The 27,129-nt window shown below is 43.3% G+C and overlaps 2 protein-coding genes across 2 annotated transcripts; one reads left to right on the forward strand and one right to left on the reverse strand.

Moving 5' to 3' along the window:
• Positions 1–24: 24 nt before the first annotated feature.
• On the reverse strand, positions 25–12,324 carry tfb2m (transcription factor B2, mitochondrial). Its single transcript, XM_039009366.1, has 10 exons — positions 12,185–12,324; positions 11,183–11,475; positions 9,033–9,222; positions 8,188–8,279; positions 7,942–8,095; positions 2,687–2,835; positions 2,505–2,594; positions 2,242–2,301; positions 1,817–1,965; positions 25–1,642 (listed from the first exon to the last, which is right to left on the reverse strand). The coding sequence occupies exons 2-10, from the start codon at positions 11,435–11,437 to the stop codon at positions 1,453–1,455; spliced, it is 1,329 nt and encodes a 442-aa protein (XP_038865294.1). The 5' UTR covers positions 11,438–11,475; positions 12,185–12,324; the 3' UTR covers positions 25–1,452.
• A 146-nt stretch (positions 12,325–12,470) lies between these two features.
• On the forward strand, positions 12,471–21,482 carry LOC120060217 (saccharopine dehydrogenase-like oxidoreductase). The gene is made up of 12 exons (XM_039009368.1): positions 12,471–12,965; positions 14,606–14,718; positions 17,513–17,593; positions 17,901–18,030; positions 18,122–18,171; positions 18,310–18,440; positions 18,520–18,637; positions 19,523–19,642; positions 19,744–19,800; positions 20,019–20,130; positions 20,310–20,391; positions 20,490–21,482. The coding sequence occupies exons 1-12, from the start codon at positions 12,767–12,769 to the stop codon at positions 20,578–20,580; spliced, it is 1,284 nt and encodes a 427-aa protein (XP_038865296.1). The 5' UTR covers positions 12,471–12,766; the 3' UTR covers positions 20,581–21,482.
• Positions 21,483–27,129: the final 5,647 nt, after the last annotated feature.

Here is a 27,129-nt window from a genome sequence, read left to right on the forward strand (position 1 = left end):
AATAAATTACGTTTGAAATAGTCGACCAGTATAAATCAAAACATTTATTTTGATAATTACATTTCCTCCAATGGTTATAGCATGAAACGATTCAATAGGCTTTTTGATGTACTCCAATCACAAAATCACTATCTTTATCCAGCTGGAATGCTAAGGCATATGATGACAATCAGTGAATACAGAATGGCACGGACTGACCATGCGTGATTGAACATGGTCAGACATTTTAGTACTTACCATTTAGAAGAAGTCCTAATACCCCAAACTGTACATATAATTGAATGAACTGTCAATACATGTAGACATGGTATGCATGTACACTAAAAAGTTATACCTATACACAAAACAATTAAAGCGGTAGAAACCAATCACATATGATTGCCTGGAAACCTGACGTTGAATTGCATTGAATTTTATGTCTGGCAGAAACGAGCGTTTGAATCAGGAACTTTTCCTCTCACGACCTCTACAAGCCAGAATGTTGAATAAAATGTTATTTGAATGTACTTTTCTGGTTGTCCATGCGGTTGGCCCTTTTGCAGGCAGGAATGTGAGACAGTATATCCACAGGAAAGTATAATTCCACAGGAAAGTATAATTCCATCAACTTTTCAAAGTGCTGCTATTGCTTTCAGATTTAGATCTGAAGCATGCATACTTGCCAAGCTCGTGCACTGCTTCACGTGGCTCGTGCACTGCTTCACGTGGCTCATGCACGCTTCACGTGGCTCGTGCACGGCTTCACGTGGCCCGTGCACGGCTTCACATGGTTCTGCGCATGCTTCAGGTGATATAAATCTGAACGCTCTACCAGTGCTTTGAAAAGTTGATGTAATTTCACTTTCCTGTGGATATATTGTCTCACATTCCTACCTCCAAAAGGACCAACCGCTAAAGCACTTTAAAATATTTTATTCAACATTCTGGCTTGTAGATGTCATGCGAGGAAACTTTCGTGATTCAAAATGCTCATTTCTGCCCGATGTAGTATTCAATGCAATTCAACATCAGGTTTTCAGGAAACAAATACTAGTATGACCCAGTTAGTTGCATGTGCTGTGTTAGCAAAAAGCCTACAGTATTAATAACCCATGAGTGACAGAATGTGATTGAATGGTTTAAATACATCTTGACTCATTATAACCTTGCCAATAAAGTAACCATTCTGCTGCTCCCCGTAACCAACCGTAGAGAAAACGTCCTATGAGGGTAGGATCGGCAGCCTTTCACCAGTCAACTCTTCGGCTCGACTGGACAGCACTCACATAGAGCTTAGTCCAAACACTGTTGCCCCTTTTAAAAAGATCAAATACCAAACTCATCAGCTCAGGACCACCATGACGTTGGGAGTGGTTCAACAGTCCAAGAACTTGGGGGTTTAGGGTTATCTAGAATTGTAGCCTCGGGCAGCCTGGCTGCACTACCCCTCCAATCCTCGTGGTGGCGCTGTGTCTATATCCATCCCTCCTTCTGGGTGTTCTCCAATACCTCCTCATACAGCCAGCTCTGGGTGAACTCCTGGGACTTCTCCACCAGTTCAAACAGCTGTTTGTACTCCTCTGGGTAGACATGGCCCGTCAGTACATCCTCCTGCATCCCCATCTCCTTCAGCAGCTTAGGACCACTGTCTGGACTCCACATACTGGGAGAGAGAATGAGGGTGAGAGGCAGAGACGGAGAAACAGAGCAGACTAAATTATCAATGTGGCCAACAAGGATCATATTTAAGTTTGTACAGCACTCACTTGAAACAGTCTGTGCAAGATAATGTGTGTGTGTGTGTGTGTGTGTGTGTGCGTGCGCAAGTTCCACTCACTTGAGCCGGTCTACTAGCCGTGCCTTCCTCTTGGCCAAACATTGCTTGACCATCATAACCAGGGTGGCTGCATTGGAGGGGGTCAGCGAGGTGGAGAACAGGTCCTTGCGAGGTGTGATTCGCACCAGACACAGGTTGTCATTAGGAAGCTGGAGGGGGAAACGACAGGCTTCAGACCTTGTGTCTGTTTTCTAATGGTTGTAGCTAGGCCGGTACAGCATGCTTTATAGAAGAGACTAACTCAATAGCAACGATCATAAAATGTAAAACGCACAGAAGAGCAGAATTAGCACTTCAAATCAAATATTTATAACAAGTCTCCAATATGCAGTACATGACATAGTCTTTCACTGTATATTCAAACACAGGAGGATCTGACAAAGTGAATGTTCCATTATGATGCTGGTAGAACAGTGCATCCTTACTCTGCTCTTTGGAATGGCCAGCTTGTACTTAGAAGAAGTCACAAATGATGCCCACGGCTCCTGAAAGAACACACAGAGAAGAGCATCTGTTAGAAGAGACACTGTCAAAGCTCTGTGACATCTGCTCTCACCGCTTTTATTTTCCATTCCTCCAGTTCTACCTTTACTAACTCACACACACCCTAATCTTCCCACCAGGTATATCAACTTCTCTCCCCCTCCCGCTTATTTCCAGTCCTCCAGTTATAGCCCTTCCCTCTCACCTTGTGTAGCAGTTCGATGTGGCATGCCATCTGCCATAAAGCTCCAAACGCTCTGTAGTTCAACATGTCCCCTGGCTTAGCCATTAGTTTCTATGGGAGAGAAAGAACAAAACCCATCCACACCATTGTTAAAACACCACTGCATTGGCACTCAGTGAGTCTCTGTGTGTGTGTGCACTCACCAGGTATTCCTTCTCGCTGATGAACATGGTGAGCTCTACTCGTCCGTAACGGTAGATAGAGAGCCGATCAAACAGAACATACAGCAGCTTCCACAGCTGACTCCTCTCAATGCGCTGGGGCAATATACCAACCACCTTCACTGGAACCTCTACACACACACACACACACACACACACACACACACACACACACACACACACACACACACACACACACACACACACACACACACACACAGAGTTAACACAGAAAAACAGGATAGTTTGTTCTATTGTGGTCAGCACCTTTTCACCAGGTCAAATTCCTGGTATAGATTAGGGATGCAACGGTACAGTATGTTATCGAACCGTTCAGTATGCCCCCTACGGTTCAATACGCACACATGAACCGTGGAATTATGGTATGCCTGTTCTTTTCCAAAACTTGCTTATTGCGCTGCAGACTACACGTGCCGCTTGGGGCCGTTAGGGGGCTCCTGAGGGCTGACAAACTTTACTCCACAACAATGTCTCAATGTGGCAACCGCAGTGACCGCAACCCCCTCCCCCTTAACCTATTTAATCCCATCAGTCACAATAGTGACCGTAAAAAAACGTTTTCAGTTAAAAGGCTCTAAAACTTTTACTGAATGATGTAACAATGCATTTCCAGCAAATATTGAAATAATAAAGGGTCTCAATGAAAGATGTGCAGTGTCACATGACCAGAGCTGTTTACTTCTTGGTTGCACCATGAGAAGAGGATGGCTGCATCAAAGCTCCCTAACAAAAGGTTAGTAAAGTATGTTAACATAAAGATGATGTGTACCAAAAATCTTTGTCTAGTATTGATATATGCATTTGCAATTACTCAACTTTGTTCAGTGTGGTCATAGAATGTGTAAACATGTTGACGGCAACAATAGTGACCGGCGGGATAACACAGTGCATCTAGGTATTCACATAGTTATACACATACATAGTTCTTGTTCTAACTAACTTTCTACTCTGTTCTTTCTTTTAGTTTCACTTTGAGTCAAGTTCTGGATATGTTGGATCTAGGTGACCGCCCAGACAAGGCATGCAACATTGCAGTTATCCCTCAAAATGAGAAAGATGCTGTCCTGAGTGATTGTGATAGCGATGGGTCAGATATGGACTATGGACAGGCCATTTGCCAGCCAGGCTGTTGAATGCATATGCTGAACCTATGCAACAGATCATGACAGCAACAACGTTATCAGTGATGATGACCTACACCCCCCCCCCTCCATTGTTGATAATGAAGAGCCAAGGGCCTCTACCCACCAGAGGGTCCAGTCAAAAGAGCAAAGGGCCTCTACAAGTCATAGGGGTCAGCCAGAAGAGCCAAGGGAAAAGCTGCAGGTGGTCAAAAATAAAGATTTGAGTGTTCAAACGATCTAAGAGGCCTGCCACTGATGTGATTCCAAAACACATAGTATACAGCCCAAATATGCAAAAGTTTGGCACGAAACCACTGAGCCACGGAAGGAGATCTTTACTGGCTGCTACTGTTGAAGACCAGGCAAGATATGACAAAGCTTCTCACTGGCCAATCAACACGATGCACCGGTTCCAGAGAAGTCGTCATTGTGACAAACGTACTACCTGTGCATGTGAGAAATGCAAAGCGCCACTGCACATTGAGTGCTTCAAGATATACCATGGACAGTAGAAAAGGAGATAAGAGCGAATGAAAAAGGGCTGAAAAAGACAAAAGAAAAATAGAAACGTCGATAAAGGGTGAGGAGAAGCAGTACAACGGACTCTAGGAAGAAAAGAAAAGATGACGAAAAAGACAATCAAAATGACAAATGTTTTTGGAAAAGAAGGTCAATTGATTCAAGACACTGTATGACAGTAGGTCTGACTGATCACAGTTTAAAATAGTGATGCACAAACTAATCTTGCACTTGGTTCTGAAGCCTACCTCTGAGATATATATATATATAAGCACTCATTGTGCAGTGGTGCTTTTTATATATATATATATATATATATATATATATATATATATATATATATATATATATATATATATATATATATAAAATTGTATTTTGTTCAGTGTAGGCCTCTACTTGAATGCATATTCTACAGGCTACCTCTATCCTAAATGTTACCTTTATGTTCAGTGGGAATGAATCACATGACTGCTATACAGTTGTTAGTGAATGTTGCACTAAAATGTCACAATGACAATGTTACAATGAATATTGCACTAAAGTACAAGTTCAAAAGTTACAATATTAATGTTTCAATACATGTTACAATAAAGTAACAATGTTGAAATACATTGATGGTTGTTGTTTTTTTGTCTTTGCTCTCAGTGTTCATATCGGTGTTGTATAAGGGTTTTTGATGTGTAAAATAATCACACTAGAATGTGACGGGGCATTCTAGTGGCAATGCTGGGGACAGCCAGTGACAGAGTTTTAAATGTGTTAATAACTGGGTTGGGATATATAAGAACTTTGATAACTGCATAGGAGAAATATGTTAATTCAGTATACGTAACATTATCCCACTGGTCACAATTGTCACCGACCATGAAACACACTTTTTCCCCTACTTTTCCATTAAAATTTCAAAAAATAATGATTGATTACTTCAAAGGGTTACTAATGACACTTGATTTGGATATTTTCATGTCTGGGAAAAATTCGGGATTAAATTGGTTAAACAACCAATGGACGATTTGCAATGACGTCTCAGTAGGAAATCTCCCTAAAGGGGCCCCACGAGGAGAGGGGAAACTAAAAACAAGTATTCTCTCAGCTCCAACGTGACAATGGCGAGCGCTAGCAAGACCGAGAGAAGCTCATTTTTAGAGGGACCGCCGTCTTTCAAATCCGCAGCGTTCAATACTGTAATGAAACAGCAGGGAACAGGTCTCGAACCCTCGATCTTCTAGCCCAAAGTCCAGCGCGCTATCGACTGTGCCGCAAAAATATGCTCCAACGGCAGAGTCGTTTTCCGCTCTTATAAACCCAGGGACGTTACAATACGATGCCGAGGGTAAGAAGACCGTAAACAAACAAAGTACAGTCTGCAAGCATTGCTTTGCCACTGTCGGCTACTTGAGTGGAAACACTTCTAACATGATGTGTCATTTACGTCGCCATCCATCACCCGGCCGTATCCCTTGCAGGTGGCGCTGGAGCAAGGAGTCCACTCATTAGCGATAACACAATCTCTCACTGATGCCTTCCAATAACAATTTGCGACAAATTCAGAAACTAAGAATTAACGAAAGCAGTGGGAGTATATATAGCCAAAGATTTGCAGCCCTATTTGGTGGTTGACTCGGATTTCGTCACCTGATTTTTTTTTTTGCCGTGTTACAATTTCCCCTCCCGCACACATTTCAGCAGCAAAGTAATTCCCAAACTATGAAACATCAGAGAGAAATTGAAAAGGAATTGACACAGACACCCGATCTAGCTCTCTCCACTGATAGTTGGACATCCAGAGCAACGCAAAGCTACCCCTCTCTGACAATTCACTGTGTACTGGAAGCTAGCTACCTCTGACGGTTCACTGTGTACTGGAAGCTACCCCTCTCTGACGGTTCACTGTGTACTGGAAGCTACCCCTCTCTGACGGTTCACTGTGTACTGGAAGCTACCTCTCTCTGACGGTTCACTGTGTACTGGAAGCTACCCCTCTCTGACGGTTCACTGTGTACTGGAAGCTACCCCTCTCTGACGGTTCACTGTGTACTGGAAGCTACCCCTCTCTGACGGTTCACTGTGTACTGGAAGCTACCCCTCTCTGACGGTTCACTGTGTACTGGAAGCTACCTCTCTCTGACGGTTCACTGTGTACTGGAAGCTACCTCTCTCTGACGGTTCACTGTGTACTGGAAGCTACCTCTCTGACGGTTCACTGTGTACTGGAAGCTACCCCTCTCTGACGGTTCACTGTGTACTGGAAGCTACCTCTCTCTGACGGTTCACTGTGTACTGGAAGCTACCCCTCTGACGGTTCACTGTGTACTGGAAGCTACCCCTCTCTGACGGTTCACTGTGTACTGGAAGCTACCCCTCTCTGACGGTTCACTGTGTACTGGAAGCTACCCCTCTCTGACGGTTCACTGTGTACTGGAAGCTACCCCTCTCTGACGGTTCACTGTGTACTGGAAGCTACCCCTCTCTGACGGTTCACTGTGTACTGGAAGCTACCCCTCTCTGACGGTTCACTGTGTACTGGAAGCTACCCCTCTCTGACGGTTCACTGTGTACTGGAAGCTACCTCTCTCTGACGGTTCACTGTGTACTGGAAGCTACCTCTCTCTGACGGTTCACTGTGTACTGGAAGCTACCTCTCTGACGGTTCACTGTGTACTGGAAGCTACCCCTCTCTGACAGTTCACTGTGTACTGGAAGCTACCTCTCTCTGACGGTTCACTGTGTACTGGAAGCTACCCCTCTGACGGTTCACTGTGTACTGGAAGCTACCCCTCTCTGACGGTTCACTGTGTACTGGAAGCTACCTCTCTCTGACGGTTCACTGTGTACTGGAAGCTACCCCTCTCTGACGGTTCACTGTGTACTGGAAGCTACCCCTCTCTGACGGTTCACTGTGTACTGGAAGCTACCCCTCTCTGACAGTTCACTGTGTACTGGAAGCTACCTCTCTCTGACGGTTCACTGTGTACTGGAAGCTACCCCTCTCTGACGGTTCACTGTGTACTGGAAGCTACCTCTCTCTGACGGTTCACTGTGTACTGGAAGCTACCCCTCTCTGACGGTTCACTGTGTACTGGAAGCTACCCCTCTCTGACGGTTCACTGTGTACTGGAAGCTACCCCTCTCTGACAGTTCACTGTGTACTGGAAGCTACCTCTCTCTGACGGTTCACTGTGTACTGGAAGCTACCCCTCTGACAGTTCACTATGTACTGGATTGGGAGATGAAGAGCTACAGGTTGTCAAAGCTAAGAAGCACTTTTAATTAGAACTTTTTTTCTCCCCTTGATTTCATACAGTGGAGACAGAAACCAGGCCTAGTCAGTCATGCGGCAATTTTCCGAATGGAAAGTTTGATTTGTCTTTAGGCAAAATAAAGAGTACATTGTTTAAAGGGTGATGTTTCCATTTTTTGCTTAAATATAAATGATATCGAAACCGTACCGTTGCCCACAAAGCGTGATACATACCGAACCGTGGCCCCACTGTACCGTTGCATCCCTAGTATAGATGTACTTGGTGAATCTGATAATGTGTCTTTGTATGTCTTTTTCCTGTGTCTCACCATCGGTCCAGTTTGCCTCTGATATGCCCAGGTCAGTGAACAGTTTGTCAGAGTACATGGCCGGAGGTCTCATGCTGCCTCTGCCCATAGGGTCCAGCTTGAAGAAATCACAGTGGACCACCTCCAGCTGACCATCCAGAAGACACTCCAAAGCCTACACACACACCAGAATGTTGGTACAATGAATGTGTAGACATGTAACTCTCCTACTGAAAACGACCCTGGCCCAAGGCTGGGTAGACTCACCTGTAGGTCAGGTAGGAAGCACTTGTCTCCCTCTAGCGTCACCACTCTCTGAGCTCCAGCATTCAGCAGAGTCCTAGTCAACACCCCTGGGCCTGAGACACACACACATTCTAATGAACACTCCCATTGTTACTGAGCACACACACAAACCTCTCCCATTGTTACTGAGCACACACACAAACCTCTCCCATTGTTACTGAGCACACACACAAACCTCTCCCATTGTTACTGACCACACACACAAACCTCTCCCATTGTTACTGACCACACACACAAACCTCTCCCATTGTTACTGACCACACACACAAACCTCTCCCATTGTTACTGACCACACACACAAACCTCTCCCATTGTTACTGACCACACACACAAACCTCTCCCATTGTTACTGACCACACACACAAACCTCTCCCATTGTTACTGACCACACACACAAACCTCTCCCATTGTTACTGACCACACACACAAACCTCTCCCATTGTTACTGACCACACACACAAACCTCTCCCATTGTTACTGACAACACAAGCCTGCTGCTGCTCTGTGTTCTTATCTATGCATATAGTCACTTTAATAACTCTCCCTACATGTACATATTACCTTGACTAACCGGTGCCCCCGCACATTGACTCTGTACCGGTATCCCCCCCCTGTATATAGCCTCGCTACTGTTATTTTACTGCTGCTCTTTAATTTTGTTATTTATTTTAGGTATTTTTCTTAACTGCATTGTTGGTTAAGGGCTTGTAAGTAAGCGTTTCACTGTAAGGTTGTATTCGGTGCACGAGACAACTAAAATTAGATTTTAAGTCCCAAATGACATAGAACACAGACGCAGCACGTACCTGGATTACATTCAAATATAGCGGCCTTGCTGTCCTCCAGGTCAGGTCCTAGGTGGTGAATGACCAGTTTGGCCAGGGCTGGGTCTATGATGAACCTTCTGATGGTTCTACAGAGCTGAGCCCTCTGAGTGTTCTCCTCTACCCCCCCCAGGTCCAGGAAGTCATACCTGCCCAGCGGGCGACTCTGGTCCTAAACACACACGTTAACAAACATTATCCTTTCATCTTCCCTGCTTCAATGAACACGCCCCCCTCTTCCTTCATCGCTCCCTCCGACCTCAACCCAGGACCGGCCACCACTGGCGTAATGCAGTTTCTCTGGACCCCCGTAAGGTCGCTGTTTGCCCCCACCCAAATAAAAATTTGAACATGTCAGCCACTCAAAGTATTAACTATACTGCTCACTGTCCGTGGTACCCAAATTTTGACATGTCTATGCGGCTGCATGTCTATTGAATTAATGATAGGCTTTCTGTGGTGCCAGGGTATGTCTAGCCTTGCTTTAGCTAACGGATAAATGTTTCTTGGTAGGTCTATTTGGTTGCCATTTTCTCAAGCTAAGCATAACATTTCACAAATCTATACATAGGTGTAGCAATGCTGCCATTTTTTGACTGCTGGCAATAATGTATTTACTTGTTCAGTAATTAAAAAGTTGGAAATTCAAACATTGCAGATTGTACCTGAACCTGCATGACATGAGCTGTCCTCGTGCGCTCTCCCAGCTTGGATAGAAAGTTGTGTGTAAAACCAGTCTATTAATGCCAAATAATACAGCCAGTCCACCCTCAAAACACTAGTTTACTAGGGATTGTTTCGTTATGCAGTGTATCCTACCATCTATTGCTTTATACAGTATTTAGTAACTATTCATAAAAATGTAATATCATAGCCTAACGAGGGGGAAAAAGGAGTCGGCTCGTGGATTAATTCAGCCACTATTTATTGTTGAACTCAGCGGGTTTTGTCTGACTAATAGCCTACACAAATGGGCTGCAATATTCAAGATACATATAATTAAATCCAATTTGAGACTCGCCTGAAGTCCTTTGTGTGCAAATGTTTTTGCCACAACCTGTAGGTTGAGGTTGCTGGCCCAACTGTTTTCTATATCGAGTACTGTAAACTCTGGCACTTATGTCCATTGCGCTGCACACTGAGTTGAAATAGTCTTGAATGATGCATGCCAAGATATACCAGAGATAAGGGACTGTTGATATTGCAACCACACAACTCAAACCGAGAATTGTTATCCACTAAAGATGATAATCTGTTTGCATCAGCCAATTTATTGGCTGTCCAGTATCCAGACGACCTGTCCCCAGAGCATCCTATACAGTTAATCTTGTTCAATAACGTGCTGAGGCCAGCAATTAAAGAGAATGAGAGGCTCAATGAAAGATGCTTCATATACAGCAGTTCTGCAACACCTCTCTTCTGTTTCCCTGATGCTGCACAGCCACAAAGCCAAAATTGTCTATCTCATAAATATTCATGAATTTTTATTTATTTTTGGTCTTGATTTAGGTTAGGCATAAGGTTAGCAGTGTGTTTAAGTTTAAAATCCAATTTCAAGTAGAGAAATTGTAGAAATCTGCAGGCTTTATGTCTTGGCAACTAGTGACTACCGGTTTTGCCCCTAGAGGTCATACGTAGAACCACATCTGGATTGTGAACTCAAATCACTTTAAAATGTAAAATAAATAAAAAATAAAGACATTTTAAACATTAAGAGAAATTGTACATTTGTCACATCCCTAGTAAGTAGCATTAGGCTCTCGGTCTGACGTGCTTTTGAACACCTGAGTAAGCACCACTCATTGCACTGGCGCCGTCGTAGCCTTGACCACTGCATATGTTCACCGATATACTCATACTTCCAATCAGTTGCATTTTTTCATTTCTCAAGACCTGAGGCACTTTTTCAGTCACATTCCTATAGCCCAAGAAACACGTAGCTTCCTAGTAGATACCGAAAATAAAAAGGTTTACATGGGCCCCCAGAGCTCGAGCACAACTGTTGTGCAAAACCAATAAGACATTGTTAACAAACACAAACCCAGTAGCTTTCCCACAGTTTTGGAGCAACTGGTTTGCTGTTGTTATGGATACATTGTTACTTGTCCATAAAACACCACCGGTATCTCTACCTGGACAGAGACAGCCACAGCAGACAGGTTCCTGTGGGTTGGGGCTGAAGAGGGGGATGCCCGGTCTGTTCTAGCCTGTTGGGGCTGTGGCCGGCCGGGGCCCGAGGAAAGCGAGTCCAGACTGAAGGGCCGTCTCTGGAGCAGGACCCTGGGGCTACAGGGAGAGGCAGGCTGCTTCAGGGTGGGCCTAGCCCTGGGGTGGCAACATGCAGACCGCACTGCTACCACAAACAGTTTACTTGCCTGAGTGGACATGGCGGACAGATGGCAAGAGGAGAGATGATGGTCACAACCTGTGAATGATGAAGAAGAGGCAGAGGTTTAGAAGAACTCTGAATAAGTCTCTATGGTTAACACTACATATTATTCTGGATGCAATAGTTTGGTTAGACACCACTCAATGAGAACTTAGTTTACGAGTAGTGTCTATAGTTTACTAGAAGAAAAAACATGATAGACACAGTTGATGGGGACCAGCGTACAGTCAACAAAAACATGTCCTTGAAATACGACACTTTACAGAATCTAAATAACGTTAGCTAGTTTACACTCAAGCCCGACACCACGTGTCTTGACATTATTTCTCAACGTTAAATTATGTTTATATACTTGGTGATGTTGAGTGAATAATTTGACTTATCGTCAAATCGGATCGATAACTTTGGAAGTAAAGTAATCTAGCTAAGTTACTAACGTTATATCAAAAGCTGAGGTAGCCAGCTAGCTAGGTAGTTAGCTACCTATATAAAATGTTAGGTAGCTAGCTACATTAGATACCAACCTAAACGTGTATTTTAAAGTTATTCTGCCAAACAATTTTGGATATGGCTATCGGTCTGGATAGTTATCTAGCTTACATGCCTTGTACTATGGAAAATGCTCTGCAACGCTACGTTTAGCAAATAAGCTAGCTAGCTACAATGCTAGCTGACTAACAGAGATATATCTGGCAAGCTGATCATCAACAGCAAGTATGATACATTGCGTCAAAACTGGGCTTACTTTATCTCAGATATATCGTCGTTTGTCCTGATGTTGATCTTATTTTAATCTAAAGACAGTTTACATCTCCCAGAATGTTGTAAAAATGCAGTGACATTGAACATGTTGACCCTCGTTGATTTCACAACGCACATATTACAGTGATGGTTTTACGTCACTAGCAAGCGACGACGCAAAATAAGAGATTGACAGCACAGAGAGCCAATCTTAATCAAAACTTTGTATAACCACGCCTACTTTTTGATCTCACCGTTTCAATCGGTTATTTATTTTATTCCACCCTTTAATTTGTGTATGTATTCTAATCGGGTGGTTAATGAGATCAAATAACATGTTTATAACAAATGCAAAAATATGTCTTTAAACTACCATAAGTAAAACGCGTAGTTTGTGCATGTAGACTATTTGCATCACCGGTGTTTTGGTAATTAGATCATTGCGTCGACCGAGCAGCATTATCATCAGACTACGGAAGTCGCAGCTTTGCTATATGACTTGTACGAGCACGTTTCTTGTACGCTTATTCCCGTTTTCGCAGCTTGTGCTGTGTGTTTCCTTGAGTATAACTAGCTATTTGTAACTATGGCGAAGGTGGATACCTCCTCTAGCAGACCTTATCACATTGTTATTTTCGGAGCTTCGGGTTTCACCGGGCAGTTCGTTGTTGAAGAGGTGGCCAGGATCGTGTCGGAGGGCCCGAATGGGACGCTGAAATGGGCTGTGGCTGGGAGAAGCAGACAGAAACTGGACAAAGTTCTAGAGCAGGCCGCCGGAGCCCTCGGTACATAACGTTACTGGCCTCATTGACATGTAACCTTAGCAAACTAGCTAATACAGTTTGTTAAACATTGAATTAGTTAAATCTGGATATATGTCAAGCCAGAGAGGATCTTTGGTCTAGTTAGCTGACTGACACCATTGTGCATTGTCATTGGATTTCACAGAGGGATTCAAGGAAGTTTGCTAGCTGGGTGTCACACAGTGTGTCTACTGTGTCGTGCCAGTGCCAGTGCCAGTCAGCAAACTCAGTCACTGAGTCACTGTATCATTTAACCAAGTGTTTTGAGCAAGGATGTTCTGCACTCAGTATGCCATAGGCTTAGAAAAAATATATAACTCAAGTGCACAGACATAAATGTATATATTCATTCCATTAATTTACTTTAGATGTGTGTGTATTGTTGTGAAATTGTTAGATATAACTGCACTGTTAGAGCCAGAAACAAGCATTTCCCTACACTCACAATAACATCTGCTAGACATGTGTATGTGACCAATACAATTTGATTTAGTCACTTATGTGTTTCAGTAGTTGTGGTAGCTGGAAATATGTTGTTAGACCAGATGGCTTACACTCTACAAAGTTGCTCTACGCAACACTTAATACATTCAATCTTAATTCAGTTTTTGATTAGTGAGTGTCTGGCTTGCCAGGAAAGGGATGGGTTCTAATAGGGTTGAGATTAGGAGAATGGAGCCGTTCTTTGTTCTTGCTGCCCTCCTGGGATAGCCCTCGCCAACAGCTGATGGAAAATACCCCAACAGGGATATAGCCTCTACCTTCCCACCCCTGGCCTCAATGGTGACTCTGTCTACTGCTCTATAGCCGTGGCCAGGTTGTTATTTTAGACACAATTGTAATGGGTTATATGGCAAAATAATACGCATTCTCAGGTACTTTAGAGAGTTCGTTTGAAATATGCAACAGACACATAGCCTAGTTTGGCATTTGTGTACATTGTGACTGTATTGTTTTATAGTCGTTCATCTGTCTACTGACCCCTTGTTTTTCCTCCATCCTTGAGATTTCAATCAGGCAGTATTTTCCTATCTGTTATGGCTGTGTCACGTATATGGCACAGCATTCAGTGTATGCATTCAGTGTGTGCATAACTTACAGCAGTTCATGTTTGTTAATTACAGTAGGCTAGTAGTGTACCGCATATAACTTATACTGGGGGATAATGCAAAACTGCACAGGAGAGATAACTGACGGTGTACTGTTCATGATGCTCTTCAAAGGTTGAACCAGAATAGAAAAGGCTGATTTTATTTTATTAGGGTCTCTTTTAGTCCTCATTCGGACAAATTTTCCAAAAGGTGACACACTTTAGCACTTAGAAATCTATCTGGACTAGATTGAAGGAAACAGTGACACAGAGGCTTGGGGGTAAAAACAGATAGCAATTTTGTACTGTGAAGGATAGGCTACACATTCAGAATTCAATTCAGGGGTCTGCCAAACAAAGGGTCAGCCACACTGGCCCACCCAATTACTTTTTGGTCACTGAGCTATTTTAAACCAGATCATTGTTGTACAATATATTGTAGTTTGTTCAACACATAATGAAGTGTGTTGTATTTGTAAATATGTTAATAATATAATGGTGAAATGACTGACTCCTCTGCTGTGTGTTTCAGGTAAGCCAGAGCTGAGGACTGCGGTGGAGGTCATTGTGGCTGATGTGGGAGAGCCTGATTCTCTGGCCGCCATGTGCAAACAGGCTGTTATTGTTCTCAACTGTGTGGGGCCAGTAAGTACTGACTGTGGAGATGCCACACACCACAGCACACACACACAGACACATACTGTAAGTGCTGCAGAGACACAATGAGTGTGATTGTCAGAAATGAAGAGGGATATCAATGCTGCCTCTTCCATTGTTAGAATTGAGATATTAGTATGGAAGAGTGTTTTGATGTCAGTCCTGATCACCACTCTGCCCTCCTGTTGTGCCATGGGGCTGCAGAATGTGGTCTAATAGCAGTGAGGACATGACTTTGCAACTTGTGAAACGCCAGCAATGATGATAGTGGCGATCACCAGTGCACCTTGTACTGTATGTCAGCACGCATACGCACAGGATTAGCCAGTCCAGAGAAAAAGAATACCTGTGAGTGTAACATGAGGTGGCATGTTCCAGTATATATGTGTATGTATATATGTATATGTATATATGTGTATATATATATATATATACATACATATGTGTGTGTATTCATACCCTTTGATTTTTCCACATTTTGTTACGTTGCAGGCCTTTTCTAAAATTGATTAAATGTTTTTTTTCTCTAACTACACACAATACCCCTTAATGATGAAGCAAAAACAAGTTGTTAGAAATGTTTGCAAATGTATTAAAAAAAACTGAAATTTACATACGTATTCAGACCCTTTACGCAGTACTTTGTTGAAGAACCTTTGACAGCGATTACAGCCTCGAGTCTTCTTAGGTATCACGCTACAAGCTTGGCACACCTGTATTTGGGGAGTTTCTTCCATTCTTCCATTGAGTTCTGTCAGGTTGGATGGGGAGCGTCGCTGCACAGCTATTTTCAGGTCTCCAGAGATGTTCGATTGGGTTCCAGTCCGGGCTCTGGCTGGGCCACTCAAGGACATCCAGAGACTTGTCCCAAAGCCACTCCTGTGTTGTCGTGGCTGTGTGCCTAAGGTTGTTGTCCTGTTATAAGGTAAACCTTCGCCCCATTCTGAGGTCTTGAATGCTCTGGAGCAGATTTTCATCAAGGATCTCTCTGCACTTTGCTCCGTTCATCTTTGCCTCGATCCTGACTAGTCTCCCAGTCCCTGCTGCTGAGAAACATCCCCACAGCATGATGCTGCCACCACCATACTTCACCGTAGGGATGGTGCCAGGTTTTCTCCAGACGTGACGCTTGACATTCAGGCCAAAGAGTTCAATCTTAGTTTCATCAGACCAGAGAATCTTGTTTCTCATGGTCTGAGAGTCATTTAGGTGCCTTTTGGGGTTTAGGGTTAGAAATGTCCTTGTTTTTCAAAGAAAAACACTCTTTTTGTCCATTTTAAAATAACATCAAATTGATCAGAAATACAGTGTAGACATTGTTAATGTTGTAAATGACTTATTGTAGTTGGAAATGGCAGATATAAAAAAAAAAAAAATGAATATCTACATAGGCGTACAGAGGCCCATTATCAGCAACCATCACTCCTGTGTTCCAATGGCAAGTTGTGTTAGCTAATCCAAGTTTATAATTTTAAAAGGCTAATTGATCATTAGAAAACCCTTTTGCATTCATGTTAGCACAGCTGAAAAATGTTGTACTGATTAAAGAAGCAATAAAACTAGCCTTCCTTAGACTAGTTGAGTATCTGGAGCATCAGCATTTGTGGGTTTGATTACAGGCTCAAAATGGCAAGAAACAAAGCACTTTCTTCTGAAACTCATCAGTCTATTCTTGTTCTGAGAAATGAAGGCTATTCCATGCGAGAAATTGCAAAGAAACTGAAGATCTCGTACAACGCTGTGTACTATTCCCTTCACAGAGCAGCACAAACTGTCTCTAGCCAGAATAGAAAGAGTGGGAGGCCCCGGTGCACAACTGAGCAAGAGGACAAGTACATTACAGTGTCTAGTTTGAGAAACAGATGCCTCACAAGTCCTCAACTGGCAGCTTCATTAAATAATACCCGCAAAACACCAGTCTCAACGACAACAGTGAAGAGGCGACTCCGGGATGCTGGCCTTCTAGGCAGAGTTGCAAAGAAAAAGCCATATCCCAGACTGGCCAATAAAAAAGATTAAGATGGGCAAAATAACACAGACACTGGATAGAGGAAGATTGGAAAAAGTGTTATGGACAGATGAAATTTGAGGTGTTCGGATCACAAGGAAGAACATTCAGCAGACACATGCACATTTGTGGCCTGCTGGAGGTCATTTTGCAGGGCTCTGGCAGTGCTCCTCCTTGCACAAAGGCGGAGGTAGCGGTCCTGCTGCTGGGTTGTTGCCCTCCTACGGCCTCCTCCACGTCTCCTGATGTACTGGCCTGTCTCCTGGTAGCGCCTCCATGCTCTGGACACTACGCTGACAGACACAGCAAACCTTCTTGCCACAGCTCGCATTGATGTGCCATCCTGGATGAGCTGCGCTACCTGAGCCACTTGTGTGGGTTGTAGACTCCGTCTCATGCTACCACTAGAGTGAAAGCACCGCCAGCATTCAAAAGTGACCAAAACATCAGCCAGGAAGCATAGGAACTGAGAAGAGGTCTGTGGTCACCACCTGCAGAACCACTCCTTTATTGGGGGTGTCTTGCTAATTGCCTATAATTTCCACCTTTTGTCTATTCCATTTGCACAACAGCATGTGAAATTTATTGTCAATCAGTGTTGCTTCCTAAGTGGACAGTTTGATTTCACAGAAGTGTGATTGACTTGGAGTTACATTGTGTTGTTTAAGTGTTCCCTTTATTTTTTTGAGCAGTGTATGTGAATGAGTTTTTGCTGTAGTAACATAAACACCTTAGTGAGGTGTCATATTTTAGATAATAATGCTGTGTGTGTAGTACAGGTTCTGGGGTGAGCCTGTGGTGAAGGCATGCGTGGAGAACAGCGCACACTGCATTGACATCTGTGGAGAACCCCAGGTAAGACAACGCAACAACAAAGTCACCAGGCCTCAACCACTAATCAACCCTCTACACCATATCACTCCCGTAGACCGGACAGGGCTTGAAAGGTAGAAGCAATATCTCACACACACCACTAAGTTAAATGGGAAGGCTGCTGGACACCATGCTGTCCTCTTAAATATTTCAGCCTACCCTGCCTGTTTTCTCCACAACATCAATAAAATCACATGCTCTACCACCACAACAGCCCAATACAGAGACTGTGTGTGTGTGTGTGTGTGTGTGTGTGTGTGTGTGTGTGTGTGTGTGTGTGTGTGTGTAGTTCCTAGAGAGTATGCAGTTGAATTACAACAGCCAGGCAGCTGATAAGGGAGTGTACATCGTGGGGGCTTGTGGCTTTGACTCCATACCTGCAGACATGGGAGTCCTCTACACCAGGGAACAATTCAAAGGTGTGTGTGTCCCTGAGGTTGGTTTACTTTATCTGTTTGTGTGTGCTCTCCATTGGGTGTTTGTGTCACATTTGTGTGTCTCTCGCCACAGGGACACTTACAGCTGTGGAGAGCTTCCTGACAGCCAGCACAGGACCTGAGGTAAGACTCCATTACCCATAAACCCTCACACTGCCCCGGCCTCATCCTTGTAATCCCTGCTTCATCCTTGTAACATTATTAGGTACAATCTTGATTAAAGAATGTTTGTTGGTATTCGGTTTTCTCTCTCCGTCTCAGGGTGGATCTATCAATGACGGGACATGGAAGTCGGCCATCTATGGTTTTGCTGACAGCGGGAAGCTGCGGAGCCTCAGGAAGAAGTTTGGACACAAACCTCTCCCTGTGGTGGGCTCAAAGATCAAACGCAGGTACAGGGAGCCATGTGTGTGCGTGTGTGTGTGTGTATGTTGGATAATGTTACTTTCTATTGTTTGTTTGTGTGAATAGGAGTGCCCTGTTCTATAGTAATGAGGTTCAGCAGTACGCGGTCCCGTTCATGGGAGCCGACCCCTCGGTGGTGAAGAGATCTCAACGCTTTCTACTGGAGGAACACCAGGAAACACCTGTACGTCACGCAAATACAGTACATACACGCACCGACCAATGTGTATTCTCGTTGTCATGAGCACAGTGCCATTTTGTGTTGTGGCTCTAATGTTCAAACTTAGTTTTGAAATGGAATGTATCCTAATAAATGCTTGTGTGGATAGGATATCAGAGTAATGACTTGAATACTGTGTGCTACAAACTGTTACAGGGGATAATTGAGTACATTTTATTTATGTAAGCCTTATTTATGTTTAACATTTGTAAGGATGAGACATGGGGCCTGTTGAGGAAAAGTCCATGTTTAAGAACCTCGCCTAAATACCAAATCACCCCCTTCCCCTCGTCCCTCCATTTGGACGTTCCCGCGAGTCTCCGTCCTATGCACAACCATGCCAAAGCTTAGGGAGTGAAAATTGAGGGTGTAGAGCACGTGTCAAACTCAGTCCAGAGGGCCGAATGTCTGGGTGTTTTCTCCTCCCTTGTACTTGATTGGTGAATTAAGGTCACTAATTAGTAAGGAACTCCCCTCACCTGGTTGTCTAGGTCTTAATTGAAAGGAAAAAACTAAAACACAAAAGAATGGAGAGGTGTGCCTAATTATGTCACGTCCATTTGTTTGTCTGATTTCAAGGGTTGACACAAGTAACAAATGAAATACCTCCCAAATTAAATGTTTAACTGTTTTATATTTTGTAAAACAACAGGGAACTTCATACTGTTTTATTTTTTAAATAAACGATTGTGTCCAGTCATTGGTTTATTGATCCCCTCGCCACTCTCTGGAAGTCACCCTCTGAGTTTCGTCAGCAACACGTGACAATGGAGGGCCCTTCCGAGCGAGTTGGTAGGGGCAAGTGGGTGGTTTGGGAGAGACTTCTGTTTGACCTTTGTCTGACCCCAGGTCCAGTATGGTGCATATGCAGGAGTAGGTGGTGTGGCCAACATTGTCAAGATGCTATTCGCTGGGATGATGTTCTGGTTCCTGGTCAAATTCGACTTTGGACGAAACCTGCTGATTAAGGTGAACTAGGACACACTGACAGACACATTGTTATAGGCACACACACACACACGAAAGGAAAACCTAAAACCTTCCATTCTGTCTTTCTCTTCTGTATTTAGTTTCCAGAGTTTTTCTCCTTTGGTTTCTTCTCCAAGGATGGACCAACCAGAAAGCAGGTACAATTTTATGCATCTCTTGAGAGATGTGTATTGTTAAAATGTATGAGTAACATCTACTGGTATGTTGAACTTTAATTTGTTTGTGAAATTGACATTGATTGGTGTGTTTGTGTCACTCAGCTGGAGGTTGGTCCTTCTAGTCAATGATTGGTGTGTTTGTGTCACTCAGAGGGTTGGTCCCGCTTGTCAGTGATTGGTGTGTTTGTGTGTCTCAGATGGAGGGTTCATCCTTCCAGTTTGTGTTCTATGGAGAGGGCTACACTGAGGGACAGGACCCCAGCCAGGGACGACCCAACGCTAAGATCCGCACACTAGTCCAAGGACCAGGTACTTAAACACACACCCACACAAACACACTAGTCCAAGGACCTGGTACTTAAATACACACCCACACAAACGCCCTCTGCTCCACAAACACACTAGTCCAAGGACTATTTATTAACCCCTACTCCACCTAACCTGCGGCCGCTGCTGGGTATAACGCAATGCTTCTCTCCCTGTTTCAGAGGCAGGCTACGTGACCACGCCCATCGCCATGGTACAGGCTGCCATCACCATCCTGAACGAACCCACAGCCCTCCCCAAGAAGTGAGTTACACACACACACACACACACACACAACCAGGGTACTGTATTACATCTGATGTGTTTTCTTTCCCTCTCTCCCATTCTGTCTCTCTCTTTAGGGGTGGTGTGTACACCCCAGGAGCAGCTTTTTCCAGAACCACGCTGGTGGAGCGCCTCAACAAACATGGCATCCAGTTCTCTGTCATATAATGTGTGACCTCCTCTGACCTGACCCCAGGTCATCAGTATTGGCACTCCACTGGTGTTCTCACTAGATGGTCATGCTACAAAGAGAAAATTGGCTATATCAGAAACATATTAATCAGGGTTAGGCTGAAGGTTAGATTTTTCCTTCTTTCTAACTTTACAGCATGGCCCGATAATGACCACCCTCTGTCTGACTGGGACTGTAGAGTCTTTTAAAAGACCGTTACTTTATTGTCAAATAATGTCGCCTCGGCTTTAATAAACTCGCCAGCGGTTGTGCAGTTTGTGTAGAGTAGGATACAAATGCCTCTTCTCCCCTGTGTGTGTGGTGGGTGTTCCATGCCTGTGTGTGTGTGGTGGGTGTTCCATGCCTGTGGGTGTGTGTGGTGGGTGTTCCATGCTTGTGTGTGGTGGGTGTTCCATGCCCGTGCGTGTGGTCCATGCCCGCGTGCGTGCTGGTGTGTGCCTGTGTTTTTCTTTCTCAATAAAAAGCCTGACCGCATTGTTATGGATGTTCCGGTAAGTTCTATGTCCTTTCTCTGTTTAATTTTCAAGCACATCGTCAGAAACCTACCTTGCTTCAAGAGAATCAGCACTTATGAACGGTTTCAGAAATTCTTCATTTGTGAACCATAGTGTGCAGTATTCCAACATAGTTTTGCTGGATCTGTTAAGGAATGTGCAGCAACATTACTTACCTGAGATCGACAAAGCAGTGCTTGCTGCTTGTAAGAAATAGGTGTTTGAGTTCGAAACACACAGAAAGATGGAGTGACGTGTCTTCTGTGTATCACTGATTTATGCGTGTGTGTTGGGGCAGGTTTTGTCCTTGTTCTGTTTGCCTGCTAGGGCTATAGTTCTTCTCTACCTGACCGAATAAAACCCAGACTACTGAAGTCAACCAACCTTGTGTCTGAGTTCTCACTTTACCAGTAAGGGTTTAGTTACACAGAAAATATCAGAGAAGGCCTGGTCTGACAACGACTCTTGTCCAGGAGGAGGGGCAGTATACCTACCTATTCTGTCTACAATATCTACAATCGTTTCAAGTCTACTGTGCATGTAGTACCTTGGCACTAAGGGCAAAAAGTTGTTTTCAGACCTGTCTGTCCAGTTGTAACCTTCTCCCATGTATTATTAATTAAGCTGGTTTTCTGATGCGTCAGCCAAATAAACATGTGCTTCCTGTGCAAACTTAGACGGCTGAATGATAATCTGTTTTATTGAGCCCGTCTTAACATTTAGTGAAGTTGCCTGGTTTGGCTCCCTCGTGGGCAAGTCAGAATAGCCTAGCCTACAGAGTTGTGCAGGTCAGTGGTACGATTGTAGGGAAGGCCCAAAAGGCTCTCTGAGACATTTACAAAGACCGCACACGTTAGAGGGTAAAAACAATCACGGCCACTGCGACTGGGCTTCCACCCTTCTTACAGGTCTGGCCAATATACCATTACACTAGGGGTTTACCCTCCACAGGACTACCGTGTTCAGGACTTCCCCTCTATGAGATTTATTTTTTAGGGGTGGATCAGCTTAATATTGCGGAAAGAATGTTGCTTCCAATGTAATTGTCTGTATCATTTCCAATCCCCCATTTTTGGGGGGTAAATATATCCATACACGCATGCATACATATACACATACCTATATAGACATACATACTTTTTTAAGAATATACCTTTTATTATTATTATTGTTCTTAGTCCATCCAGTTTGATTTCTATTTGTAACTGTGCTATTTCACAAAAGTTCCGAACCTATATACGTTTTACAAATCCCGTATGTTTTACATTGTTTATCTTGTTATTAGTTCCACCCTTCAGCTCCATTCAACCCCTCCCATCTATCTCTCAACATCATCCATTTCGGATTTCTATTTGCCATATATTTTTCAACTGTGCTGTGATGCTTCACAAAATAATTGAACCTTCCTATTCTCATAGCTTCTACAGATTGTAAATTTAAAAAATAATAATTATTATTATTATATTATTGATTGATTGACTATGGCTTTTCAAATCACCCAGTATTGCTATCTGTAGCGTTAGTTCTAGGCAAATGTTGCAATTCTTTAGCCATTCCTGAACCTGTGACCAAAAACAAGATACATATGGACAATACCAAAATAAATGATCTAATGACTGCCTTCTCACAGCAAAATCTACAGAGCTGGGAAGATTGTATCCCCCATATATATAACGTTCTATTAGTTGCAAGAATTTTGTATAGTAATTTAAATTGAAAAAATTGAAGTTTTGAATCCGGCGTTGTTTTGCATATCAATTCGTAAACCATGTGCCATGGAATGGGTACATCGAAAATCTCTTCCCAACTATTTTGCAATTTATATGGCACAGCTGTCAGTTTTTTAATTGGTATATGTTTTTATTTATCACACTTTTCTTTAACCATTTATGTTCTTTAATACAGTTCCTTACTTTTTTCCCCTTCTACTTGCCTCTTCCAGACATTTCCATATGTTTGTGTTAGCTGCATGTGTGACAACTCCACCAATCCTATTTATGATATCATTGACTAAAATTATACCTTTTCTAAACTTTTCTTTGATAAATACAGTTTTTTTGATCAATTAGTATATTTGAATTTAACCACAATATTTGTTGTACTCTTTGTTCCGTCCTTTCAGGTGGATTAAACTGAAATTGCAACCAACTTTCTAAGGCTTGTTTAAAAAATAAAGATATTTTGGAGATTATTTCCTTTTCAAACAACCAAAAGTGAGCAGGTGTAATCTGAATAAAGGGAAAAAGGCCCTTCTTGAACATAGGATGAGACATTCGTACCAATTTACTAGAGAACCAGTTTGGATTTAAGTATACTTTTGTATGACTGATGCCTTTAGTGAGAGGTCTAATGCTTTAATATTTAATAATTTCTGCCCTCCGAATTCATATTCGTTATATAAATAGGCCCTTTTAATTTTATCTGGCTTGCCGTTCCAAATAAAATTGAATATTTTTTGTTCATATAATTCAAAAAGCAGGTCACTAGGTGTAGGCAAAACCATAAGCAAATAGGTAAACTGTGATATGACTAAAGAGTTAATCAGGGTGATTTTTCGCCCCCCCCAATATATTTCGCCCCCCCAGTTCTTTTTCCACAAAACTTTATCTAAAACTGTTGAATGGGTTTCCTGTAAACAATAGATATTATATTCCTTCTCTTTTAGCCAGGTAAATACTGATCGTCTTTTCTTATTATCTGCTAGGCCATTACAATTGTAACTGGCTATACTTATTTCACCACTTACCATAATGAGACACAACTTTCAATTATTTGTATCAAAATAGTAACATGATGATTCAGTGTCTATATAGCTGTACCATGATATTTGCATTTCTACTAAGTAAACCTCCAATTGGTCCCTACTATTCCACCCGCTAAAATCCCTCCTCATTCCGAGTTGGGTTGTCATCCCAATGCCCGGCAGACCACCCTCGACCCCCTGTATCCCATAGCCCTGAACCGACTGGGATCCATCCTTTGAAAAGAGCGCACATTGCCATTAACCGAATTGAAGTAGATCAACTGCCAAATACATTTCCATCGCCCTCACCTCAATTTGTATTATATATAGCTGTGGATCATCCTCTATTGTCCCTAACATCTTTTACTCCTTCGCAACAGTTGTGGGATACACACATACACCCACACACACTCAACCCTTACCCCCACACAACCATAAGCTCACTTTCTCAACAATTGCATCATCCCAGAGCCCAATTTAAGATAGGTCTTGATTTACAAATGCACTCTATGAGATTTTACCCTCCACAGGCTTTCTACTCTGGACTTATCTATGAGATTTTATTCACCACAGATCTATTCTGCTCGGGACTTACTCTTGAAATTTTACCCTCCACAGGAACTATCCTGCTCGGGACTTATGAGACTTACCCTCCACAGATCTATTCTGCTCAGGACTTACTCTTGAAATTTTATATCAGCCTGGATCTCGCAGAGGAAAACATCCATTCGGGTCCTATCCTTATGGAACCTACCTTACACCGGTTGTTAATTATACTGAACAAAAATATAAACGCAACATGTTACAGTTCATAAGAAAATCAGTCAATTTAAATAAATTCTTAAGGCCTAATCTATGAATTTCACGACTGCAAAACTGAAAGCGCAAACCATCGCATTTAACCATGGCAAGGTGACTGGGAATATGCCCGAATACAAACAGTGTAGTTATTCCCTCCGTAAGGCAATCAAACATGCAAAACATCAGTATAGAGACAAAGTGGAGTCGCAATTCAAAGGTTCAGACACGAGACGTATGTGGCAGGGTCTACAGACAATCACGGACCACAAAGGGAAAACCAGCCACGTCGCGCACACCGACATCTTGCTTCCGGACAAGCTAAACACCTTCTTTGCCCGCTTTGAGGATAACACACTGCCACCGACACGGCCCACTACCAAGGACTGTGGGCTCTCCTTCTCCGTGGCCAAAGTGAGTAAGACATTTAAGCGTGCTAACCCTCGCAAGATTGCCGGCCCAGACGGCATCCGCGTCCTCAGAGAATGTGCAAACCAGCTGACTGAAGTGTTTACGGACATATTCAATCTCTCCCTATCACAGTCTGTTGTCCCTACATGCTTCAAGATGGCCACCATTGTTCCTGTACCCAAGAAAGCAAAGGTAACTGAACTAAATGACTATCGCCCCGTAGCACTCACTTCATGTCATCATGAAGTGCTTTGAGAGACTAGTCAAGGATCATATCACTTCTACCTTACCTGACACCCTAGACCCTCTTCAATTTGCTTACCACCCCAATAGATCCACAGACAATGCAATCACCATTGCACTGCACACTGCCCTATCCCATCTGGACAAGAGAAATACCTTTGTAAGAATGCTGTTCATTGACTATAGCTCAGCATTCAACACCATAGTACCCTCCAAGTTCATCGTTAAGCTTGAGGCCCTGGGTCTGAACCCCGCCCTATACAACTGGGTCCTGGACTTCCTGATGGCCCACCCCCAGGTGGTGAAGGTAGGAAATAACACCTCCACTTCGCTGATCCTCAACACTGGGGCCCCACAAGGATGCATGCTCATCCCCCTCCTGTACTCCCTGTTCACCCATGACTGCGTGGCCACGCACACCTCCAACTCGATCATCAAATACAGACGACACAACAGTAGTAGGCCTAATTACCAACAATGATGAGACAGCCTATAGGAAGAAGGAGGTGAGGGCCTTGGGAGTGTGGTGCCAGGAAAATAACGTCTCACCCAATGTCAACAAAACTAAGGAGCTGATTGTGGACTAAAGGAAATAGCAGAGGGAACACCCCCTATCCATATCGATGGGACCGAAAGCTTCAAGTTCCTAGGCGTACATTTCACTGACAAACTGAAATGGTCCACCCACACAGACAGTGTAGTGAAGAAGGCGCAACAGCGCCTCTTCAACCTCAGCAGGCTGAAGAAATGTGTCTTGGCACCTAAAACCCTCACAAACTTTTATAGATGCACAATTGAGAGCATCCTGTCAGGCTGTATCCCTGCCTGGTACGGCATCTGCACTGCCCGCAACCGCAGGGCTCTCCAGAGGGTGGTGCGGTCTGCCCAACGCATCACCGGGGGCAAGCTACCTGCCCTCCAGGACACCTACAGTACCCGATGTTACAGGAGGGCCAAAAAGATCATCAAGGACAACAACCACCCGAGCCACTGCCTGTTCACCCCGATATCATTCAGAAGGCGAGGCGAGGTCAGTACAGGTGTATCAAAGCTGGGACCCGAGAGACTGAAAAACTGCTTCTATCTCAAGGCCATCAGACTGTTAAATAGCCATCACTAGCACATTAGAGGCTGCTGCCCTATATACATAGACTTGAAATCACTGGCCACTTTAATAATGGAACACTAGTCACTTTAATAATGTTTACATATTTTGCATTACTCATCTCATATGTATATACTGTATTCTATCCTATTCTACTGTATCTTAGTCTATGCCACTCTGACATCGCTCGTCCAAATATTTATATATTCTTAATTCCATTCCTTTACTTTAGATTGTGTATATTGTTAGATATTACTGCACTGTTGGAGCTAGAAACACAAGCATTTCGCTACATCCGCAATAACATCTGCTAAACACATGTATATGACAAATACAATTTGATTTGATTTGACTGGGAATGCATCTGATGGTCACAGATAGCTCCAGCATTAGGTTTGGTGAAATAGATCCCCAATTGTAAGAACCCTATTTCACTATGACGTCACATTGTAAACAATGAGCCTAACATATTATCGTTGTACATTGCCAAAACTTAACTGTTTTGTAGATGTTTTTGTTTATTTGAGTTTCACATTAATGTATTCTTGCAAACCTAATAGTTATGTTTTACCCCAAGTTTCACTCGAGAATTGGAAGATAAATCGTTCAGCTAGCCGCTAGTATTTACCTCCCTTTCGAAGTGTCCAGCAGTGATGTAATAGTGAAAAATGTTGTTGCTTTTTATAATGCAAAATCTTCTCATTCTCTCAGGAGGGACCAAGAACCATCG

Source organism: Salvelinus namaycush, chromosome 15 (assembly GCF_016432855.1).
Source record: "Salvelinus namaycush isolate Seneca chromosome 15, SaNama_1.0, whole genome shotgun sequence".
Taxonomy (NCBI): domain Eukaryota; kingdom Metazoa; phylum Chordata; class Actinopteri; order Salmoniformes; family Salmonidae; genus Salvelinus; species Salvelinus namaycush.